Source organism: Pteropus medius, unplaced genomic scaffold (assembly GCF_902729225.1).
Source record: "Pteropus medius unplaced genomic scaffold, Ma_sr-lr_union100, whole genome shotgun sequence".
NCBI lineage: Eukaryota > Metazoa > Chordata > Mammalia > Chiroptera > Pteropodidae > Pteropus > Pteropus medius.
The window spans coordinates 4,965,023-4,986,247 of NW_024355206.1; the positions used below are offsets into that span (position 1 = coordinate 4,965,023).

The following is a 21,225-nucleotide window of genomic DNA, read 5'->3' on the forward strand; positions in this document are numbered from 1 at the left end:
GGCATCGATGTACATTAAAAATCCCCGAGCGGTTGAGTTATACAGCCAGGGTTGAGAACCGCCCCGTTTCTTAAAGAAGAATAATTTTTAAAAACGTGCGTGACGAGGGATAACTTTGCCAGGTGAAACCGAAGCAGGTGCCACACTCAGCCATCTCCTTTCTCCCGCGTCAGGTTATCAGCTCAATTCGGCCGAGTGTGTGGATATCCGCCTGAAGAGGGTGGTCCCTGACCACTACTGCCACTACTACCCCGAGAACGTGAAGCCCAAGCCCAAGCTGAGGGAGTGCAGCATGGACCCCTGCCCCTCCAGGTAGCACCGCTGCCCGCGCTCCTCGTTCTCGGGAGAGACAGATCGGCTGCAGCCGACACGGATCACTCCTTGCCGAGCGACCCCTTCCACAGCACTGGTGGCGGGTACCGGCGTTGGCGTCGCTAACCGTGGTCGGTGGGAGTTAGGCTCCTCGCCTCCAAGCTCTCTCTTGTTGTGGGCTGTGTTTCCGCCATATTTAACCTTTCCTAGTAAACCTCTCTGAACATCTCCAGCATCTGTGGTATTAAAGATCTCTTCCTCCAGGCGCCATGGTGCCAGTTCCCGAATATCTTGAACTCGCCTTGTTAGCTTTTCAGTCCGGTCACCCATGACCACGTTTGGACTCCCGGAGCGTTCACATTAAATTCAGGATAGCTATGCATTGTGCAAGGAAGTACAAGTTTTCACGCCAGAGCGTAAAGGCAGTGCATGAACCCTCCTGTTGCATAATGTAGTACCTGCTGACTTGGAGTGCCTGGGGAGGTTTCCTGGCTTTGCTAGAGGATCTTAAAATAATGACACAGTATCCAGTCCCAGAATCGCCCAGATCTTGTCTGGTTGGCTCTCGTGGAGGTGTGCAAGTGGAGAAGGAAGCATTCTCAGTGGGTTTCATTTCCTGTCACTGAACTGCCCATTTCCTGTAGTCCCATGATTATTAATAGAGACCTTTTCAAAGGACGGAGTCTGTGAAATAAAATGCTTTTCTGAAGGTCCTACCTATATGACAGTGTTCATATCATTCATATATTTTATCAAAATAATAACCTTTTTAGGTGAATAAAAGGAATGAAGAGAGTGAGCTAAATTAAGAGAACCTTTTCCGTTTGATTAATGTGTGCCGCTGGTTGCTTTTCCTATATTTTCGTTATCAAACTGAGGATGGTATATGTCAGAGATGTTTCTGGAAATTAAGGAGATGGTGGCTGAATTTTGGGTGAATTGTTCATAGCACTTTGCATAGTTTTCCATTTGAAAGAGATCTGTGTTTTGGGATGTCAAATCTATACTAGTCAAATTAATAGATGTGCTCACTGATTTAGAAATGATTGTGTCACAACGATTTCATTTGTAGTGATGGATTCAAAGAGATCATGCCCTATGACCACTTCCAGCCTCTTCCTCGGTGAGTGATGCCTTTACTTTTCATAATTTACTCCAAGTCGTTTGCAAGGGACTGTAGGATGTATAGCAGTAGTGAAAATGTAGGAGGATGGATGGCAGACCCTTTAAAGAGAGAGCTAAGGCAGAACAGACTTCAGCCCCGTAATCATTAGGTGGGATAGGCTGCCTCCGACAGCAATGTTTGCCGTCACCGGGGGTGTCGAGAAGGTCTTGGGCGAGGGGTGCCGAGGAGGGAGCTCAAGCATCGCAAGTGATCAGAAATTTGGACCCCTTTTCCCGCCTAGATGACTCGTGAAGTCCTTTCTGACTTTGAGTTTCGGTGATTCTCTAGAAATACTGGCCTTCGGTGTTTTATAGTTCAGAGACAGCTTAAAGCTGCTTTCACACTCTGCATTTTAAATAATTTGGTTCTCACAGTGGCTCCGTGGAAGGTGACGAGGGCGTTACACACCTGTGCCCGGAGCTGGCGTATGGCCGTGAAGACTGCAGTCTTCATTTCCATGCCCCTGGCTCCTTGGGCTCGGCCACCTCTGTGATCCTTCTTGTGAGCTGGAAACAAACCCACCAGCCACAAATGAATAACGTGCTTTTATTTATTTGCTTTTGAGCTGGGAACATAATCCCTGGACGGCGTGCTCGGCGTCCTGTGGAGGCGGCATGCAGAGGCGGAGCTTCGTGTGCGTGGAGGAGTCCATGCACGGGGAGATCCTGCAGGTGGAGGAGTGGAAGTGCATGTACGCGCCCAAGCCCAAGGTCATGCAGGCGTGCAATCTCTTCGACTGCCCCAAGTGGATCGCCATGGACTGGTCTCAGGTGAGATGGGACCCACAGGCCGCTGTTAATTACGGCTCAGACCGTAATGAGTATTTGCTATGTTGTTGGTTCTTTTTTTGTTCACATGCCCCCAAAGAGATGCTTGGAAAATTACATATCTCTTCATATATATTTAGGTTGACACCTAAAAACGATTTTTTTTTAATCACAAGTTTAAATGAAAAGAACATCAAAAGGTCATTTCTAATATGTTATGAATGCTGACATTTAAAATAATGTGTTACAGCATTTTTAAAAAAGGTGTCCAGGAGGATGAAATGCCATGTTGCCATCTTTCATTTAAAAAACGTACGAACAAGCTCTTCCTAAAGAATTTGGATATTTTGTGTTTTTTCCCCATTGGACTCACATTTTCAATACACTTTCTTCACAGAAATTTGTCCTAATATAATGTGCTTTTATGCTTTAAAGTCTTTCATTGCTTACATTATTCTGCTTTTCTCTAAGAAAATGTGCAGTGGTTAGAATTATTTTAAATTCCTTTGGTCATAAGGCTCTCAATATTAATGTTCCCCTGGATGAAGTTATATTTAATTTTAGTACACAATCAAGACAACATAAATATATTTCAAACTTTGGTAAATCATGATTCCACACAGAAAGTAGATTTTCATCTGAAATGAGTCTAGAAGATGAATAGGGCTTAAAAAAATAGTTCATTACTAGAATAGGATGTGGGTTCAGCCATAATTTTATTCTTAATTTTACTGTGGATTTCTTGTTTTGTTTTGCACGTACACATTAGGAAAGCTTGTTCATGTAAATAAGTAGACCGAGGCGGAAGGATTTTATTAGAGCAAGGTCATTCCATTCTTTGAACTCCTCAGTTATATGCCAAAAATCACTCCATGACCTGTGGTTGAAAATCGACATTACTTTACAACCTGCCGAGCATGTTTTCAGCTCTTCTAAGCTTTGCCCATATGTTTTGTTTTGGCATTAAAGCCATCATACCACCCCTGACCCATCGATATCATGACTGTGTCCACTTACGACATCAAAACAGAGGGCCGTTAACCACCTCATCTTGTTTACTTCCTTGTCACTTCATACTTTTCTTTTTTTTTTTTCAAAAATTAAATTCATTCGAGATTCGCTATCATTACGGATCTGTTTAGCTCCAAAGAGGAGTTCTGGATACGTGAACACTGATGGCGTCTTTGGGGTGAGCGTGCAGCTTTTCGGAGAGGGGACACTAGTCTTGTAGGAAATGAGAGTCTTTAGGAATGGCCAGTTCTAGTAGAGTTATATCTTATAGTCATATCATTTTCTTTCTCAGCCAACATACCCACCCCCCCAAGATTCCATGCATTTCGAATGGATAAATTTGGGGTAGGTGAATCAGTTTCCGAGACATAGGGTCTAATCTTAGACATCACTATTTACGTAGTAGTCATGAGTGGCCTGATGGAATCAGAGAGGTTACCTGATATCTGGCCTTTCCTGGAGACACAGGTATGCTGGAAAAGGCCTGTGTCCTCTAAATCTTGCCTTTGACAATGCAGATGGCATCATGGACTCAGGAAAGAATCTTTGTGCTTTATGAAGTGAGAATAAAACAGCCTCGAGCAAGGTTCTTAGGTGGCGGGCTTTCTATCTGCTCATCCATTAAGTGGGAATGGAGCTACTGACATGCAGGTATGTGGGGAGGATTAGTGACGTCACATCTGCAGGACAGTGGCTGTTCTGTCACAGATGCACTAGGACTCTCAGCTCCTCTCAGGAGTTGATTGGTGGGGCCTCAAGTTTATACATATTGGAGGTGACTCTTTAAGATAAAAGAATGCAAAAAGCAAATGCTGGGTATCTGAATGAATGTTCATTTAGAATGAGAAAAGAAATGGCAAGAAATTACAGATGTTTGGAAGCTGACAACAACCCAGATGTGATCTCTGGACTTAAGTGGATGCTGCCGTGTTAGTGTTGGTTCATGGATGGTAACAACCTCACCACACTCAAGCCAGATGTTACTAACAGGGAGAGCTGTATACGGGGTGAGGGGACATGTGGGAACTCTGTCTTCTCTGCTCAATTATCCTGTAAACCTAAAAACCTAAAAAATTAAGTCTAATTAAAAAAACTACACACAAACACATGTAGCTAAGTTGAAGAGACATGCTAGATGTCACATGACAATACTCCATTTATAAGCAAGAACAAAATACAGCACAGACTTCATAAAAATTCAGGAAAAAAATAGCATAACGTTTTTATTAGTTTTAATTGCTTGATAATGTCTAGAGTTTTTTGTTTGTTTGTTTGTTTTTTACTTTTGGCTGAACATTCTTTGGTAGCCTCTTCACATCACAGTAGTTTGGCAAGATGGGTTTCTACAGACAGAAGAGGAAGGTAATCCTCCAGCGTGGTTCATCCAAATTTGATTTTTTTATTGATATTTTAGAAAAGTTTCTTTCATCCTCATGAACTGTTTTGAATAATGTCGTGTCGATTTTTATTCAAATTTGAAAAATGAGCAGAAAGATTTCCAGGCATTTCGACTTTTTCCTTGCACTGTGACCTCATCTTTTGTGTTTAATATTCATGTAGGTCAGCGGCTCTTCCTTTGCATGAGACTCTGTTACCTTTGTGGATCTCTTGGTGAGCAAGACTTTCACTGGCTTCTCTTGTCCTCCTTGAAGTGCACAGTGACTTGTGGCCGAGGGCTGCGTTACCGGGTCGTGCTGTGTATCAACCATCGTGGACAGCACGTTGGCGGCTGCAACCCACAACTGAAGCTACACATCAAAGAAGAGTGTATCATTCCCATCCCGTGTTATAAACCGAAAGGTGGGTTTGTGGTTAAAGTTAAATCAGGTGGTGTTTTCCAGCTCTTCTTCCAATATTGCGCCATTTATATTTCAACCTACTAAGTGTCTTATAAACATGGTCTTCCTGGCAGATTACAGGAGACCCGTCCGCCTAGATGCAGAAGATGGACTTCTGGGATTAATTGATCTGGAGGGACATAAAATAATTTGATGCCCCTTCCACCTTGAAGAAAAAGGAGGAAAAGGGTGAGGGGAAAGAAAAGGAAGGGAAGGAAGAGAAAGAAGAACAGGAAAATGCCCCCATGCTTCCCCTTCTTCTCGGTTCCCTAATGTTTTATACATTTCTTCCACGGGAGTGTGAGCTTCATGAGGGAGGGACACGATCGTCTTCGTCAGGTGTCCCACTGCCTGCCATGGAGCGAATGAACCCTTTCAGTCCCCAGTCTAGATCTGTGGATACGTTTAGGATGTCTTTCGTAGTTCCCATTTGTTCCATGTGAATGAGCCAGAATGGGTAGCATCCACGGGTAAGAAGTTCCTTCCTCTCTAGCCGTGATGACGTATTTCCATGTACATTAGTGAGGTATTGCCAACCCGAATGACACGTGGTTCCTTTGTGGCAATGGGAGAAAGATTATTCCCACCTGTCAGTGCCAAGGAGCCAACAAGTGTTTATTTGGTGATGTCTGTCCTCCAGAAAGCTCACAGGTTGCCATGCAGAGTGCAGAGCCCGAAGACGTACCTTCACTGGTGAAGTTTTTCTCTTTCCTTCTGCATTCGATGGTGTTTCCATAGTCATTTCGTTCGTGTCTGTGATTTCCCTGAAGCAGCCCCAGATTACTTTTTCTCAGTCTGCGACTAGATTGTTTCTTCTTTCATGTCTTAGGAGGACAGGAAGGGCACCAGCTTGCCGTGTAGGTCCCTGTGATGGACACTCTCTTCCACAACCATCAAAGCAACAGGGAGAGTTGGAGTCAAGCAAAGTACAGACTCTCTGCCTCCCAGTGTTTTAAACCCCTCTCTCACTTGCTTTTCTCCCTTAAATGCTTTATTCAGTGGGCAAAAAGAATTTATGGCAAAGGAAAGCATGCCGATACAGTTGAAGTAAGAACTTCAATATGCCAGCAAGAGGTTGGTATTGATTTACAAAAAGCATTTTATGTTAACTTGGAGAATATATTCAACTGTGCTGTGGGAGCATTTTGATAATGTGTTCATTCAAGAAAGTACACAAGAGAAATTTTTGGTTCAATCCAGAAGCCACTTAATGTACCATGCCAAAGGACTCAGCCCACATCTGAGAAACATGACCTCTTTGTTGACAAAAATCTTCGACGAAGAATCATGTATCCAGCTCCTTAATGATTAACAGTAATTAAGCTTGTTGTTTGTGTCCCTTTTTTCTTAGAAAAAGGTCCAGTGGAAGCTAAATTACCTTGGCTGAAACAAGCACAAGAACTAGAAGAGACCAGAATGGCAACAGAAGAACCAACGTAAGTCCAGGGCCTTATATGGGGGCGATCAGGGCATAGCTAGTTGACATGACATATGTAATTTTTGTACTCATTGGAGCACAGCAATACCTTTCAAATCCAAATGACCCGGATTTACCGACTCTAGAGAGCCTGAGCTGGCTAGAATTCTTTATTTCACAATTCGGCAATCCTGCTTTGGCAGTATCTGTGAGAAGCACCCAAAAAAATGACATCATCTAACTCAAGGCAGACCCAGTGGTCTGTTACAGTTAAGAGTTTGGGGATAATTCCTGGATCTAGGTTAACACACATGATTTGACCAAGGACCATCCCAGGAGGATACAGGGAACCAGCCCTTCCGTGGTTAAGTTGGGGGCCTACACAACCAGTGAAGTTGACACGTACCAGGTGGCTCAAGGGATTACAAGGAGAAGTCACAGAGCTGCTGTGGTGTCAGGCAGTGAAAAGAACACAGTGCTGTTGGTTTTTGGAGCCTAGAATCAGCACCTACAGCAGTCTTTGAATTTCCAGTTGGCCCTCACAAACCCACCCTCTGCGCAGCACCAGAGTGGGCTAACTGGGCCACCGATCTGGTTCTCTCCAGCGTTCAGAATTATCCCGATGTTCCCCCATCACCCAGAGAGTCACAATCGGTCACCGGCCAGCCAGATGGAGCAGGGTATTTCCCTGCCTGGCTTCCAGCCCCGTCCCCAACCTTGTCCTCGCTTTGCCTTGGACAAAGTGCTACGGCCACACTGACCTGTTGGCTGTCCTTGCCCAACGCAAGCTGCCGCTCACCTCTGTCCCTTTCAAGGTCTGAGATACTGTATATTTTACGCACTGGGGAAGGGTAGCACCGTGTAAGCTACGGCCGAGTCAGGCTCCTGATTTGTTCCAGCCCTGCATTTTTTGCCAGCCCCTTCTGACCTCTGGTGTCTTCCTCTGCTTGTTCACTGAGTGAAGCTAATATGCTGTCTCTTCCTGCAAGATGCCACTCCTTTGTCCCCAGCATGGAGGACGGAGCCCACGGTACCTGTTTGCTGGCCCGAGTGGCCACCTCCCACCGCCCCCGCCCCGCCCTCTGTGGTCTCTGGGCAATTTCTCCGTATAATGCACCCTGCTGGCAGTTTCTGGCCTGTCCCTGGCTGCCTAGTGTGAAGTTTATAGTTTCCTCCCTCCCCATCCGGCAGCTCTTTCCCTCGATTTTCGAGCAAAACCGCAACATAGCTCAGCTTCCAGTTCGTCCTTTTATTACCACTGTCTCTTGTGGTTTGGGGATGCTTGCTTGTTGACAGTGAGAGGAGGGATGAGCGTAGCTGGATTTGAGATCCTCCGAGGAAAGCCTGCCAAACCCTCTTGGAGAAGATAAATATTTCTGCTTCTGTGGTTTACCGTGGCCCGGACTCTGAATTGACATAGGGAGTGGATGTTCAAAAGGCTTTTTTTTTTTTTTTTTTTAATTAGGAAAATAAAAACGATAGCTTATAAAGTTAAGCCAAGGGAACAGTAGTTTTGACCTCCTTTGCTTTCCGCTGTGGAATGTGTCGGCAGTTGATACGGTTCCTTGTTGTTTTAAAAGTTCTTCCCTGGAGTCTTCGTCATCTCTGTGGGATTCGCAACGTTTCCACAGCTGCGATGCCCCTTCTCCCGTCTCCCCCCTATGAAAACCAAGGAAATGGGATAGGTCGGGACACCGCGTGTGTCCCCGTCATGGCTTTCTCAAATCCATGGGGATCGTACTTGCTGAAATCAAAGCGGGTTCTAGTTCAGACCTGTGATTTACCGGCCGCAGGAAGAACCACTCCCGGGGAGGATGACTTGTGTGCCAGGTTGTTCTTCACGGATCGCCTGGGTTCATTCTGACGAGGATCCCATGAGGAGGTGTCGTGTTAGGGAGGAGGAAAGCCAGGTGCAGGAAGATTAAGAAACCGCCCACCACTTCGGAGCTCTTCGGTGGCAGACGGTGACTGTCTGTCGTGTGATAGTAGGGCGAACTCCAGTTTTATGTCAGGTGATCCGGATTCAAGTTTCTTCCATCCTGAGGTCGGTCTCGTGGGGACAAAAAATGCAGTGATTCCGTGACGGTATCGTGAGGGGGAGGGCTCAGGGATGGTTTCCCGGGAGACAGGGTCCATCACCTGAGGCCCTGAGGTGCACGTGGTGTCAGAAGAACTGTGTGTTGGGCGTTTGGGACTGCAGGCAAGGCGACGGGCCCATGTGGCCACACCCGGACGCTGAGGTATTGAGTGTGGAGGTGGGGAAGGTGACAGTGGCACCAAGGGTACGGCCCGAGGAGTCAGCAGGTCTTGGAGGCACATCTCAAATTGTACATCTCACGTTTACTTTTTTTTTTTTAAATAGCAATCATCTGTGATGCCATTTTTACTGACTTTTCCAGCTTTAAAATGAGTATGACCCACTCATCTCTTGAAAGCTCCCGGTTTGTAGTGCCGAACCCTGGGTCTGGGAGCCAAGATAACTGATATTTCTTTCCTAGGCTCACATATAGCCACGGTGTCCCGTTTTGCTATCTAGGATGTGCTGTAATGAGGGCTTGTCTGGGGAAGAAGGTCAGACAACTCCGAGAGACCCTGACAGCCCTATCTTTCGAGGATTTAAACACTAAGCCCTGTGACTTCAGCGAACACCGCAGCAGTGTTTTTGGAGGTTATTCAATGCAACGTTACCCCTTAGAGGTCGATGTGTACTTAAATTTACGGAATGATGCCAGTCCCAGCACCTTCTTAAGTATTTATGGCATGCATTCATGCATCGTCATCTTTGGGGATGTTTTGCAGTATATAAACCTGCTGAATGTTGCTGAGCTCAGAGTTTGCCAAACCTACTCTATCACAGAACTCTTTTCTGGCCTATTCGTCGTTAACTCTCTCGAGGCAAGGGTGGCTTCAGAGTTTCTTAAATATATATGCCCTTACCAAATCTGTTTTTTTTTGTTTGTTTGTTTTTTAAGTTCAGTGCGGGAATCAGTCAACATTTTTTGCAGAGGAACAGACAGTAAATGTTTTAGGCTTTGCAGGCGGATCAGTGTCTGTTGCACGTGGCACGGAAGCAGCCATCAACAGTAGGCAAACCAGCGGCCGTGACTGTATTTCAATAAATCTTTCATGATGGACCCTTTAAGTTGAATTTTATGTAGTTTCTACAGGATACAAAATATTTTCCTCCTCCTTTTTTCTTTTCTCCAACCATTTAAGTCCATAAAGATCATTTTTAGCTGACAGTCTGTACAGAAATGAATGGACTGGGTTCCACCTGGAGGCCAGAGATTGACAACCTCTATTCAGTGGACAGTAACTCAGGATAAGGAATAAGTGCTTTATTTGGCCTCATTGTACAGTACCTTTAATATTTTTAAGGAGACTCAGATGTTTAGTGTATTTATATATTAAATAGAAAAGAATGTTAAAGCTCCATCTACTCAGTAGAAAGCATCTGTCACCTACCATTTAGAGCCTCAATATTGAGAAAGTTGAACAAAACTCCGCCTGTTAACAAAGGGTAAACTCGATGAAGATTTGTTGAATAAATATTGGTGAAAATCCCCACATTATAGAAAAAATCGGGTTAGAAGTTATCTCTACAGAATGGTTTATTTATTACCACACAGTAAAGAAAACCTGTTCATGGTGTTTTAGAAAGGCCGGAGCACAGAATTTGAATAATAAAATGGATGCAAAGAGTTTGTATCTCTCGTGGAGAAGTCCCTCTGTTGCTAATAAGATTTGAAAATTTGCGAAGTACTTAGCCTGAGCGTCAACGAAAGAGCAGCTTTCCACATGGATCGACGTCCCTCTGAATGGAGCTGTTGTCACTGTCGTTTTTCTTCGTAGAATGCATGTCACTCCTCCTTTTGTGGCCTCTGTGTCATGATTGCTCACCTCCTCGGTGTTCCGCAGGTTCATCCCAGAGCCCTGGTCAGCCTGCAGCACCACGTGTGGCCCAGGCGTCCAGGCGCGAGAGGTCAAGTGCCGCGTGCTCCTCACGTTCACGCAGACGGAGACGGAGCTGCCGGAGGAGGAGTGTGCGGGCCCCCGGCTGCCTGCCGAGCGGCCTTGCCTCCTCCGAGCGTGTGACGACAGCCCGGCCTCCCTGGAGCTGGACGTCCCCCTGCACGAGAAGGACAGCCAGATGACCTACGACTGGGAGTATGCGGGCTTTACCCCTTGTTCGGCGACATGTTTGGGAGGTACTGGATCCTTTGCCGAAGGGACCGTTATGTTTGTCTTGCTGATGGTTTGAGAAATTACTAGATCGGTGAAGCCAAATATGCCAATTAGCAAAAGTCTAAAAGAGGTGAACTCGTTCGGATAACTGAAAACGATACCTTTCCTTTTATTTCCTTTAAATTGTGGTTATCCTAGAAAGATAAAGGATAGTCGGACTATATCCTGACCAAAAAAATATTATGTTGTTTGGCCCAAGCAGCTGTATCAGTGAGACAGGGAGCGAGGTCCCTGGTTAACAAGAAATAAGTAGGAACATGCAGAACCGACAGGTGGAGGCCGTCTCGTGCCTAAGCCAGGTGCAGAACGAGGCAGCCTCGGGTTGCGGGGTCGGATGCTATGCGGTCAGAAGTCATCTTCAGAAGACATTTAGGTTCATCCTCGCTTTGAAATGCCACCGTGGGTAGAAGCACTGTTGCACCTAGCCCTCCCTCATCCTTGATTTCATTTTTTTTCCTGATTGCCAACGCCCCCTCCAGTTGGGGAAGCGTGACGTGTTGTGTGTCTTTGGGTGTCAGCAGACCACTCGGAGTTGCCCCACGAAAATGACCAGTGAAGTCTAATTGGGCAGGTCTGCTAGGGTGCATCTCTGCAGCCAGATGCCAAAATGTTAGGATCCCCCATGTTGCCGTGAAGATGGCCATAGGCTCTACTCCCAGGATGGCTCACTCCTCTGGGATGGTTCCTGTAACAGCTTCGTTAAGATATTTCACATGCCGTACCGTTTATGTAAACTATACAACTTGGTGATTTGTAGTATATTCACGAAGTCGTGCGACCACCGGGACAATCAGTCTTACAACAGGTTACCCCTAAAGAACTCTGTACCCTTAAGCGGTCACTCCCTGTTTTCCCTTCCAGTGTCAGCCTCCGGCAACTGATAATCTACTTTTTGTCCATTCTGGACATTTCCTATAACTGGAATCACGAGATATGTGGTCCTTTGTCACCGCCTTCTTTCACGTGGTACGGTGTTTTCAAGGTTCGTCCCTATCGTAGCATGAATCAGTACTCCATTCCTTTTTGTGACCGAATGCTGTCCCATCACGTGGATGTACTGCCTTTTATTTATGCATTCGTGGGGCAGGAATTTGAGCGATTCTCATATCTCGGGTGTTATGAGCGATGATGCCGCTCTGAGCATTCTCGTGTTCGCGTGTGTTCTCACTTCCCTTCGGCATAGACCTAGGAGTAGTAGAATGACCTATTCACGTATCACACACAAGCTTCGTGAAACTTGACTGAGTTTGTCCTCATTGGTGCTGAGGACCTTTCAGCCTGCCGTGAGAAGAGAAACGCCTGGCACGTGTCGAAATGCAGTTCGGGATTCAGATGGCTGATGTGAAGGTGCCCGTCTGCTTTCTTTCTATCTGGGACACATGTTACAAATCTGAACAAAGCTCAACTTGATAACCCTTCAACACTCAGACTGCAATTTGTCCGTGTGAGGGTGTGTTGTATTGTATGATCCTGGAATAATATCATTAAAATGAACCTTGGATACCCGGTAACCCAAATTATACAGCTAGGGAAACTGAGGCTCAAAGGCCATCATGTAATCCCAAATAGAAAATGAACAATATAATTGTCATTTTTTTTAATAGGAAGTTGGTTCAACTATAAGTACATTTAATAAGTCTCCTAACTTTGCAAAAAGTAATGTTTTTAATTTCTAAGGTTCAAGCTTAAAGTTTTCTTTTAAATAGATAACTAAATTCCATAAAACTGAAGAGATCAGGCATGAAACCCAAATCCTCTATAAATACAGGGAACCGGGCACCTGCTCTGTGCTGGACTCCAGGATTCTGCTCCGGGTTCCATGCTCAGTCTCAAGAGATGACGTGAAGAAGACACAGTCCTCGTCTCGAGAGAGCATGGCTTTTGTTATACTGGTTTCACCTTCTCAGTGGCACTGCTTACAGGCAGTGACACGTACCTCGCTGTGGATCGATCCATTTAAATGTGGTTTTGGAAGTCGGCTCCTGCAAGTCCACTTGTGTGTGGTGATGAATGTGGGTGTTTAACGCTCACTCTGGACAGCCGAGAGGGTGCGTCTGCAAAGACTTAAAACCACAGGAAAATCGGATTTCCATGTATAGTTGTTCCTTCAACATCTCTGTTTCTCATAGAAAAATAATGTATGCCATTTGCAGATTTCCAAAACGATAAACTTTTCGTCAGGTCCTGCTATCATGTACTTGTATGTTCTAACTTATCATCGCGTCATACAGGGAATAAAATTAATCCACTCGTTGTCATTACTGATGTCTAAATGCCATTCATAAGTCAGCTTTCGTACTGAAGTGGCAACAATTCTTTTCTAATTCCTCAAAGCATGAAGAATTTGGACATATTCAGTTTCCAGCTTCCAGAGTATATGTATGTAAGCATGCACGTAGTATTGTGTGTGTGTATGTGTGTGTGTGTGTGCGCACATATACATTCTGGAAGAAATGCTTACTTTTTAATACCCTGTGGTAAGGCTTTATAATGTTCTACATCACGAATACGTCTCATCTGAGTTTTTCTTTGTATTTCATACTATTTGTTGCATGTATGACCTCTCATTTTTACCTCGCTGTCTCCCAAGAGCACAGGCTAGTAGTATGTGCCTGGACAATGGGTGGGCCAGTTCGGTTTTCATTCCCATTTTCCCATTTGCGGGAAGGCGGTCTCGTCCACCACCACGCGAGGGGCGAGATGCTGCCGACGTGGCACGTTACCACTGGCTGTTCTGTCCTCCCCGCGTCACTTCACGTTAGGACAGACCTCTAGCCGTAGTTTCTTCCAGCTCCTCTTGGGATAATTGGTCACTTCCTCTTGGGCTCCAGTGACGTTTTTGATGCCCTGCAGATGGCCAACTGGCTTTAGACAGCCCTTAATCTCTACCAGTGTCTCCTCAAAAGAACTCAACTATCTGGAGTGTTGCAAGGCTGGCATTTTGACATCAAGAATGATGCTGTCCTTGGGCACTCGCTAGGTCCGTAACATGTTATAGCTCCCCCTCTTTTTAATTACCTGGGAGCTTATAGTAGCCCTACCCAATCATGCCAGCTATTCAGCAGAGGGGAAAATATACATTAACTAGGCTTTTCAATATGGCCCCAGGCATGGATCTGTATAATCCGTACATGTGTACATGCGTCTGTGCTTCTTATGCGTTTCTGAAATAAAAACATCATGCTCAACTCAGCATCATAGGCAACGCTGCATGAAGTAGATCTGTTCGTTTTCATAACATGGTACGATCTATTTGTTTTTCTGTTATGGGTTTATAACGGCATTGCAAGATGAATTGGTGTTCTCCGCACCTTTCAGTAATCTTAAATACTTCATATCAGAAATTAGCTGTTTAGAAAGTTTGAAAGAGCTGGTTCCCACAACTGTCTAAGTCCAACTTCCCTCCTGTTCCTGTTTTGGGGGCAGCATGGAGGAGAAATAGCACCCCAGCTCCATGCGGACCATCACCTTCGTTTCCTCCCTGCTTATTGTTATGGTCAATTCAAGTTCTTAGCTTTTTAAGTAAATTCCACAATCTAGATTACCTTGGGGAAAAAGTTACCCACTTCGCGAAGATACTGTGATTATTGTCCAGATTGTTCGTCTAGTCTCAAGTTGCTTTAAGCTTCCCTCATCTCTTTTTTCGTGCCATGTGTGCTCTCTTTACTCTTGACCGAGGAGTTCTATAGGCAATGCCTTCTTAAAAATTCTCATGGTTGGATTTTGGGGGATTCATTGTTTATTGTTCATTTATATTCGGGCACTGGTAATGCTCAGAGAACATTACCTGTGTAATTTCTGGCTTTTTGAAATTATTGCAGTTTTTTTACAGACCAAGATAGGATCAGTTTTTGTTACTGTTCCATTAAGTGCTTAGAACGGGCGTAGAATATCTATTTCTAGGGGCCAAGGCTATTATTTGGTTATTGAATCAACGTAATTGTCTTATTCAAATCTTTTTCCCATATTTATTTTACCGCTTAATATAGTAAATACAGGGTAGTACCTAATAGGCTATGGTTATAGATTTTCTCCATTGCTCTGGTATTTATTACATTTGTGTGTGTGTGTGTGTTATTTGGCAGGTGGAATCAGTCAAGACTTGTTTGCAAAAACCCCAACTCCCAAAAGGGAATGTATTAGCTCACTTATTGGCTCTGTTTACTCTCTTAGAGTCTGTGTTTTTACACTTTAATCATTAATTCAATTGTCAATGAAGGTGTTGAGTATTTTTTTTACCAAAAACAATAATAACCTTCTTATTTTGACATTACAGAAGTCAAATCTTAAGTGAGGGATGCTGTCTCATGCTGCCAGAGGAATCTATTAGAAAAATTGGGATAAAATTTCAACACTTGATTTATATTATATCTTCTAAATTCATACTTGTATTATTACCCAAATTTCATTACGTGTAAGATGAAGTAAACTTATTTTTATAATTTTTACTTTTGAAGATATAAAGGTTTGATCAAACCTTTTGAAGTGAAAAGTATGAAAATCACGTTGTCGGTCCAGTCTTTGGGATAGGAGTTATTCTTGTGACTGTCTTTGGAAAATACATTCTACTTCAATAAGTATCCTAAATTTTCGGTTAAGCTTACATTCTTTTGAGTAACTTGCTTTAAGACGGAAAAGTTTGTCATGAGTGTTATCCAATTCCATCCACAGTGGTTGAAATGAGATAACATTGATGCCTGGAGGCCCACCCGCTCAGTCTTCAGAAAATGTGCCAAAATAGTCTCCGAATCTATTTTTCTAAAGGATTTTGATTACAAAGGAAAATATATGTGGGAGACTATGGGATTTTTCTCAGATTAAAAAGAAATGCAGCCTGCTAGAAAATGAACATCTGTGTCCCCGTAAAGTCACCGAGGAAGTTGGACGTTTGCAAACCAGAACCAGAGTCGTGAGGCTGTAGAAGTGTCACCTTGTATCTCAGGGTGGCCAGTGTTTATAAAAAACAAGTTCGTGGAAGATGCATGGAGGTTTAAGACTGCATCCTACCATGCATGGCCAGGAACACAAGATTGCAGCTGAGGAAAGCAGGAGACAATTTAGTCGGAAGAACTGAACATCACACATACATATTTTATATATACTTTTGGCCCATACTGCATTCTGTAAATATCGTAAAATGGTTGACTTGAAACATGGCAGCTGGAAAAGGAACCATACATAGTCTCGTAACGGAACACACATTCTCACATGGAACTGAATGTGTTTGCATATTTCAAATAGCATCAACTGTTGCTATCACAGTTTTTATTTGATTTTTTCCATCAAGAGCTTGATCTGTATTTCGTTCCATTTTGATTTCTCAGTAACTGTTTATGTCTCAGAATAGTGGTGGAGACTTGGGCTTTGGGGGTCAGGCAGACCTGTCCGGCCCCAGAGCAAATACATATGCCTGTCGGCCTTCACATCTGAACGAGGCACGGGCCCTGCGTTGGGAAGCCGGTGGGCTGCCTTGCGTTTTGGAATCCAGGAGCACAAAAGAAAGCCTGCTGAATTAGGGGGCAGGAGATCGAATTCTTAGTTTCGAATCTACCAGTTTTCTGCTATCTTAATTTTTCTCTCGACCTCAATTTCCTTATTATCAAATGAATAGAATGGAGATAACGACGTCACTCTTTCAGCCTCTCGAGATTCTGAGAGGTTCCAATAATATACTTGAAAGCGCTTTGCATACTCCAAAGCACTTTTTCAATGAGAGCTATGGCAATAGACCTATTACTAATTATGATAAGAGTGGACAGGAACTCGGACCATAATGAGAATTTTTGTAAGGGTTCTGCGTTGAATTTAGCACGTACGCACTTATATAGAGAAATGTTATTTAGCAGCTGAAATGCAAGTTCCTCTTAGAGAAACTGCTGTGCGTGTGTGGGAGGAACACGTTGACGATTCGTTTGTGGGACGTTGACGATTCGTTTGTGGGACCTCCCAGCTCTGAGCACATCTGGAATGTATACTGATCTGAAGGTAGAAAGGAAGTTGGGGATGTTCCTTAATGTTTCAGGGTGCATGCATTTGAGGGAGAGAGTAGAAGGGCTGATTTCAAAGGTGCCCGAGAGCATATCAAAGCCTGGGGGACTTCAGAAAATGGAGTCGTTGGCGCCCACATCGACCCTGAAGGCAGCCCGCACTCACTCCACATAGTCGCAAGGGCAGTGGCTTAAGAACTAGCAGTTCCAAGAATCGGTTTCCTTTCTTCCATCAGTAAGTTATTCTAAGTCACTTGCATTTTTTTCCTCTTTCCCACCTTCAGGTCATCAAGAAGCGATAGCAGTGTGCTTGCACCTCCAGACGCAGCAGACTGTCAACGAAACCCTGTGTGACATGGTCCACCGCCCTCCAGCCATGAGCCAGGCTTGTAACACGGAACCCTGCCCACCCAGGTACGTGCCGTCTTGTGCTCCTGGGACACACCGTGTCTGGAAGGGGAGTACACATGTGCAGAGATCTCACCCCGGTAGATCAGCCAGGCCTACGTCAGCGCGTCCCCATCTCTGCTCAACGCAGGCCCCAGCCAGGTTCTTGCTTTGATGTGCAGATGCTGCCGTGCTAAGCAGGGGTCCCCTTCAGCCCGACTCTCCTGTGCATCACACGTGAATGAACACCAAGTGGCAAAACTTGGAGGTTGGCAGGTTTGTTCTCTTTCTCCTCTCCGTCTTCACCTAATGGCACATGACGGAGCGCAGGCGAGCTAGCACCGGTACGCAGCAGGTGCCCAATCCATATTTGTCGAATGACTGAGCGATCACCTTTGCGTCACCTAGAGCTCACAATGGGGTGTTGTCAGTTGCCCTGCCCACTGACTTTCTTTGGTTTGTGCACCGGCCATGGACAGGGACCCCCCTTCCCTCGTCACTGTGCCTCGGCCAGAGCTCTTTGCACGTCATCTTCTGCAGTGTCTTCCTCACAGAGCTGCCAAGCTACGAATGAGTATGTCTTGGCCACTTAGCAAAATTAAGAGTCTGTTTTTTTATGCAAAGGGAAATACTATTCCTCGTTTCAAAGTTGTAGATTTAATAAACTTTTTGAAGGTTGGGAAAAAAAAAACCCGAACAGAGACAAAGGATCAATGCCAAAATAAAGGTAAGTTGACAAAAATGTTTTAGGTTCTAGAAACCAGTGGTGTAGGAAAAACAGGAACAGGGTGTTGCGTAATGTTTTCCATACAAATATTTACTGACTCCAAGGGCAATAGCAGGAAGATATCACCCCAGGGCGAAACCTACCACTGAGGTTTGGTCAGACGGTCAGCTGATCTTTATTTACCCAAAGGCAAATCCATTTGATGTTTTAGCCCAGACTCCAGCAAGGTAGGGTGTTGTCTGTTTATTTGCTCTGTGAGGTTACTTGCCTGGCCTGGCCTGGCCTGTAACTGCTGAGTGTCTGCTATTTATGGAGTTTGCTTTCTCCAGGAGAGAGCCGGCAGCTTGAAGAAACATGCAGGGTTACATAACGATCCCACTGCTCTAAGGAGAGCCTCCTTCTCCTACAGGATTCAGCACTGTAGGGGAGGCAAGTAGGAAAGCGAGAGGGAAGAGTGATGTGTTTCTGGACCCACTGTTAACCGGTTCTTGAATTAAAAAAAAAAAAAATTCTGTATTTAGTCTATCGTCTCTTAGTAAGAAATTATTACCCATTTCCTGGCTAAAAATGGTTCCATTTCCAGTCTCTTGTGCCTCTAATGGATCCTTCTAGCTATATACTTTCAAGAAAGATGACTTCATCCTGAAGTCACTCCAAATAAGTTGCACACGTAAGCTGAACTGTTTTAATAGTGAAACAAACAAACAAAAGAGCCTTCTAAAAATTGAGCCATGTAGTCTAATGGTCATCAAAATATAACCTATATTTATCTACTGTCGGGGATTTCCCTCACCTCCAAAGCTCCTGGAAATTTCGATGGAATCACTTAGACTATAACTAATTAACAGGCTTCCAGGGAAGATGGTGTTTTAATTTCACACTCTGCCCCCAGTGCCGACCAATGGTAGATGCTGTATAAAAACAGGGAAATTGAAATGACACATCGAGGGCAAAATCATGAAAACCGCCACCTGGGCTAGGAAGGGGATGGAAGAGTGAAGCGGTGAGTGGAACTGGGCCTGTGGTTCTTCCAGGCTTGAGGCCCCGAAGCAGTCAGGGTAAATCGGGACTGACCACCTTCCTCCTGATTCATGAGGAGAAGGACCAGGCTCACCGCTTCTTTGTGATGGAATTAGATAAAAAGCTACTGCTGATCACAACCTGAATCCTTTGTTTCTATGAGGCTGCTCACCCAAGGAGTGAGGGACAAACACAGAGAGCCCCGTGACCAGACACAGCCCCAGATGACCGGGGGGCTCAGGGATTGGATCTTCCATGCGCCGGCAGTGCTTCCGGTGCCACGTTGTCCCTGACAGACCTGGTCCTGGAGACCCTCGAGGGCCAAACGGAGGCCAAACCGTAGACAGCGGGTGTAAAGAGACAGAGAAAAGGAGGAAGGGAGGTGGAGAGAGAGAAACCTGCCTTTGGATTGAGCCTGCAAGATGAAATGAGCCTGCAAACCACGTGAAGAAATCCAGTCCCAATGAAGATGGTCGCCAGATGGCACCACTGCAAGAGGAATATACTCCAGACGGAATTAAAATACAGGAACGACCTGAAGAAAAGATGCGGAAGTCAGTGTTATTAGGATCTTTGGAGAGATAAATGAATAAATAATATCCATACGAAGAGCTAGAAATTATGAAACAGAAATAGGCAGATGTATTAAGGATAGGCATTAAAAAGAATCAATTAAAAAACCTAGAAATGCAAGTCGATGAAATAAAAGAATAAACTATAGACAATTGAAAGAATTGGTGGCTTGAGGATAGCATTGAGGAAGTCAAATAAGTCAAAGCAGAGAAAATTGAAGATTTGGGGAGAAGCAAGTTAAGAAATATGTAGTTAATGGCAGAGAAGCGAACTATGAAATAAACTGTTCACTGACACTTAAAAAACATCCACTCCTAGTATCAAGAGAAGTGTATGAAAATGGATCCCCACTTAGGTACATAACAGTGAAGCTACAAGACAGGAAAGACGTATTAACGACAAAGAACTTAGCAGCTGGAGTTTTCAGAAAACAAAGGAATGATATATCTTCAGAATATGGAGGGGAAATCGTGCTCAGCCTAGAGCTAAACTTGCTAAACTTATTATTTCAGTACGTAAATGTGGGCATCCAGATTTAGCCTAATGATGGACTAGACATCCTGAAAGTCCTTTTCCTAAAAGCTTCCAAAATACTGGGTGAAATATGTAAAAAGAAATGTAGAACGGAGCTGGTAAGAAAGAAAGGGAAAACCCAAAACCGGCTGAAGCATGAATCTAAAGCGGCGACCCAGTGTGTGACGTGGAAAGAGAAATACCGTGTGATTTCACTTATACTTGGAGTCTAAAATACATTGAGAGAAGCAGAGGGTAGGATGACAGTTGCCAGGGGCTGATGGGAAAAAGGGTGGGAGGAGGTAACGGTGAAGGGTACGGAGTTACAGTTATGCCAGACAAGTAGCTAGTGGGGGTCTACACAGCATAACACCTGTAGCTAACAATCCTGTATTGTACACATGAGATTTGCTGAGAGGGTAGATCTTATATTGACTGTTCTTATCACACGCCAGGTAATAGAAACGATAATGATAGTGATGATGATGATGATGATAAAAGAGGTGGAAGGAGAAATTGGGAGGCGGTGTACATGTCTGTGGCCTTGATGGCGATGAGGGTTGCACGGGTGTATGCTTATCCCTAAACTCACTGAGCTGTATGCATTAAATACATATCAGTCATACCCCCAATAAAGTAGTTTTACATATCAGTCATACCCCCAATAAAGTAGTTTTTTAAAAAAAGGCTGTCCCGAGAATTTAAAAACCACAAGGAGTTCTTTAAGTAGGAAGGAGCTTTGTAGTCATTCGGATTCTGTGATCTGAAATATTAATTCACATTGGCCTTGACAGAGGAAGTGCAAATCCTGTGTGGAGGAATGTGTCTTCCCTTCGTGAGTTAAAATTCCCACAAAGGCGTAATGAGTGGGAGTTCATAATTTAAAAATTTTACTGTCTTTCCACTGTTATAAACCACCCTTTTATGTACATTTTAAACATTCTAAAATGATTTCCTCATGTTATGTCTCTGCAGGAACTAGTTAAAAATTTATGTTTGCTAATAATAAAATATCCACAAATTGAAATAACCGCGGTGCACAATTTTTCACCCATCAGATGGGCAGAGACTCTTTTAAATGGCGCTACCTGTGTTGACATGGGCGTAGGGAACTAGGCACTCATGCCTCTGGTGGGGGCCTGAACTGAGAGAATCTTCCTTGAAGGTAGTTTAGAAATATGCACGAAAAGCAGCTGCCCAGGTTTTCCATTTTCACAGATGTTTCATGAGAAAACCCAATTTTTCCAAGATCTTATTGGAAAG

General features: G+C 44.3%; 1 protein-coding gene across 5 annotated transcripts in view; it reads left to right on the forward strand.

Moving 5' to 3' along the window:
• ADAMTSL3 (ADAMTS like 3) overlaps positions 1 to 21,225 on the forward strand; it is a 171,978-nt gene that overhangs the window by 105,134 nt on the left and 45,619 nt on the right. For all 5 annotated transcript variants that reach the window (XM_039858473.1, XM_039858472.1, XM_039858474.1 and 2 more), the window contains 7 exons: positions 174 to 312; positions 1,385 to 1,435; positions 2,043 to 2,247; positions 4,908 to 5,055; positions 6,445 to 6,529; positions 10,429 to 10,718; positions 17,027 to 17,156. In XM_039858473.1, coding sequence (XP_039714407.1) covers positions 174 to 312; positions 1,385 to 1,435; positions 2,043 to 2,247; positions 4,908 to 5,055; positions 6,445 to 6,529; positions 10,429 to 10,718; positions 17,027 to 17,156 — 1,048 coding nt within the window. The remainder of the gene's footprint in view (positions 1 to 173; positions 313 to 1,384; positions 1,436 to 2,042; positions 2,248 to 4,907; positions 5,056 to 6,444; positions 6,530 to 10,428; positions 10,719 to 17,026; positions 17,157 to 21,225) is intronic.